At 42.1% G+C, this 1,329-nt stretch overlaps 1 protein-coding gene across 1 annotated transcript in view; it reads right to left on the bottom strand.

Annotated features, from left to right (window-relative positions):
- LOC106531016 (fibroblast growth factor receptor substrate 2) overlaps positions 1 to 1,018 on the bottom strand; it is a 5,311-nt gene extending 4,293 nt beyond the window's left edge. Inside the window, exon 1 of the mRNA XM_014026769.1 lies at positions 850 to 1,018. Within this exon, the coding sequence (XP_013882223.1) occupies positions 850 to 915 (66 nt within the window). The 5' untranslated portion in view covers positions 916 to 1,018. The remainder of the gene's footprint in view (positions 1 to 849) is intronic.
- Positions 1,019 to 1,329: the final 311 nt, after the last annotated feature.

The following is a 1,329-nucleotide window of genomic DNA, read 5'->3' on the forward strand; positions in this document are numbered from 1 at the left end:
TATATATATTGTGTATATATATATATATACACACACACACACACACACACACACACACACACACGCTTTTTACTAAAATGGTTTTTGTCACTATCTGCTGAACTCTTATTTTATCGTTTCTTCAGATCAACGTGACAAAGAACTATGAGGATATTTTTTTTCATGTTAGTTTTTAACTACCAGGACTGCTTTCTTCCACCTGAATAAATCACTAAAATAAAATCAGAAACACGTCGTCCCAAACTGCTGCAGAAAAACTGCTGCATGCATTTATCATTACTAGGCTGGACTTTTGTTCTTCTTTTAACATCTGAGGGTAAAAAAAACTCCCGACGTTTTGATCTGGTTACACCCCTAATGGCAAAGTTTCTATTTTACATTCAAGTTTAAATTAGTTAAATGTTTATAAATGCTCTGATTTATAGAAAAAACATTTCACTTCACAGGACCATCGTAAACAAACTGATTTAGCTTATAACTAAGTGTTCCTGGAGTTACTTTACTGCAGAAAACTCAATAATTTCGTCTCTTGTCTCAAACTTTGGGTTTTTATTTCCTTGTTTTGTTCAGATAACGCAGAGTAAGACCTGCTGTCTGACAGCCAGAAGAGTCGATGTGAACAGAGCAGGATTAAATGAAGCTGAATCAAAGTTTCTGTAATCTGGTTTTTCAGGTTCATCAATGAAAACTTCCAGTTTTAGATCAAAACCCAGAAGAGCTTAAAGCTGGACCCGAGACGCCGTCGTGTCTCTGTGTGTTTGTGGCCGTTTGACTGACGGCTCCTGTGAGAAACCATTAGTCAGGGAGGGTGTGGGCGAGGCAGGCGGGCAGGTAGAGGCAGGAACTCACCTTGAATTTACTCTGATGATTATCTGGAACTGACTCTTTCTCTGGACAGCTTAGACAGCTACCCATGGCTTCTTCAGAGCACCATCTGACGTCTGGAGGGACAGAGAGAAGTCACAGCGAGGACCGACGAGCATCACATGACAGCACCCGGGTGGACCTCGACAGGTGGACTCACCTAGATCCGGCCTCCAGCAGCTCTGCTCCCATCCTCAGAGCTTCGGTGGGTCTGCAGGCAGGAGGTGCAGCTCTGCAGGTGAGAACACGACGGTACTGTTTCAGTCTGAATCATGGACCTCAGTGAACACGTGAAGCCTGATCTGCTTCTAACACGTTCCTTTAAGGCTGAAACCAGCAGTGCCTGTTGATTAATGCTGGCCCCGCCCACAAGTCTAGAAGCTCCACCCAGTCTCAAAAACAAGACAACCAAATAAAAACAAATACATGAAGAGTTAAACTATGAAAAGTATTAATATTTTTGTT

The sequence above is a fragment of the Austrofundulus limnaeus genome, unplaced genomic scaffold, assembly GCF_001266775.1.
Source record: "Austrofundulus limnaeus strain Quisiro unplaced genomic scaffold, Austrofundulus_limnaeus-1.0 Scaffold588, whole genome shotgun sequence".
NCBI lineage: Eukaryota > Metazoa > Chordata > Actinopteri > Cyprinodontiformes > Rivulidae > Austrofundulus > Austrofundulus limnaeus.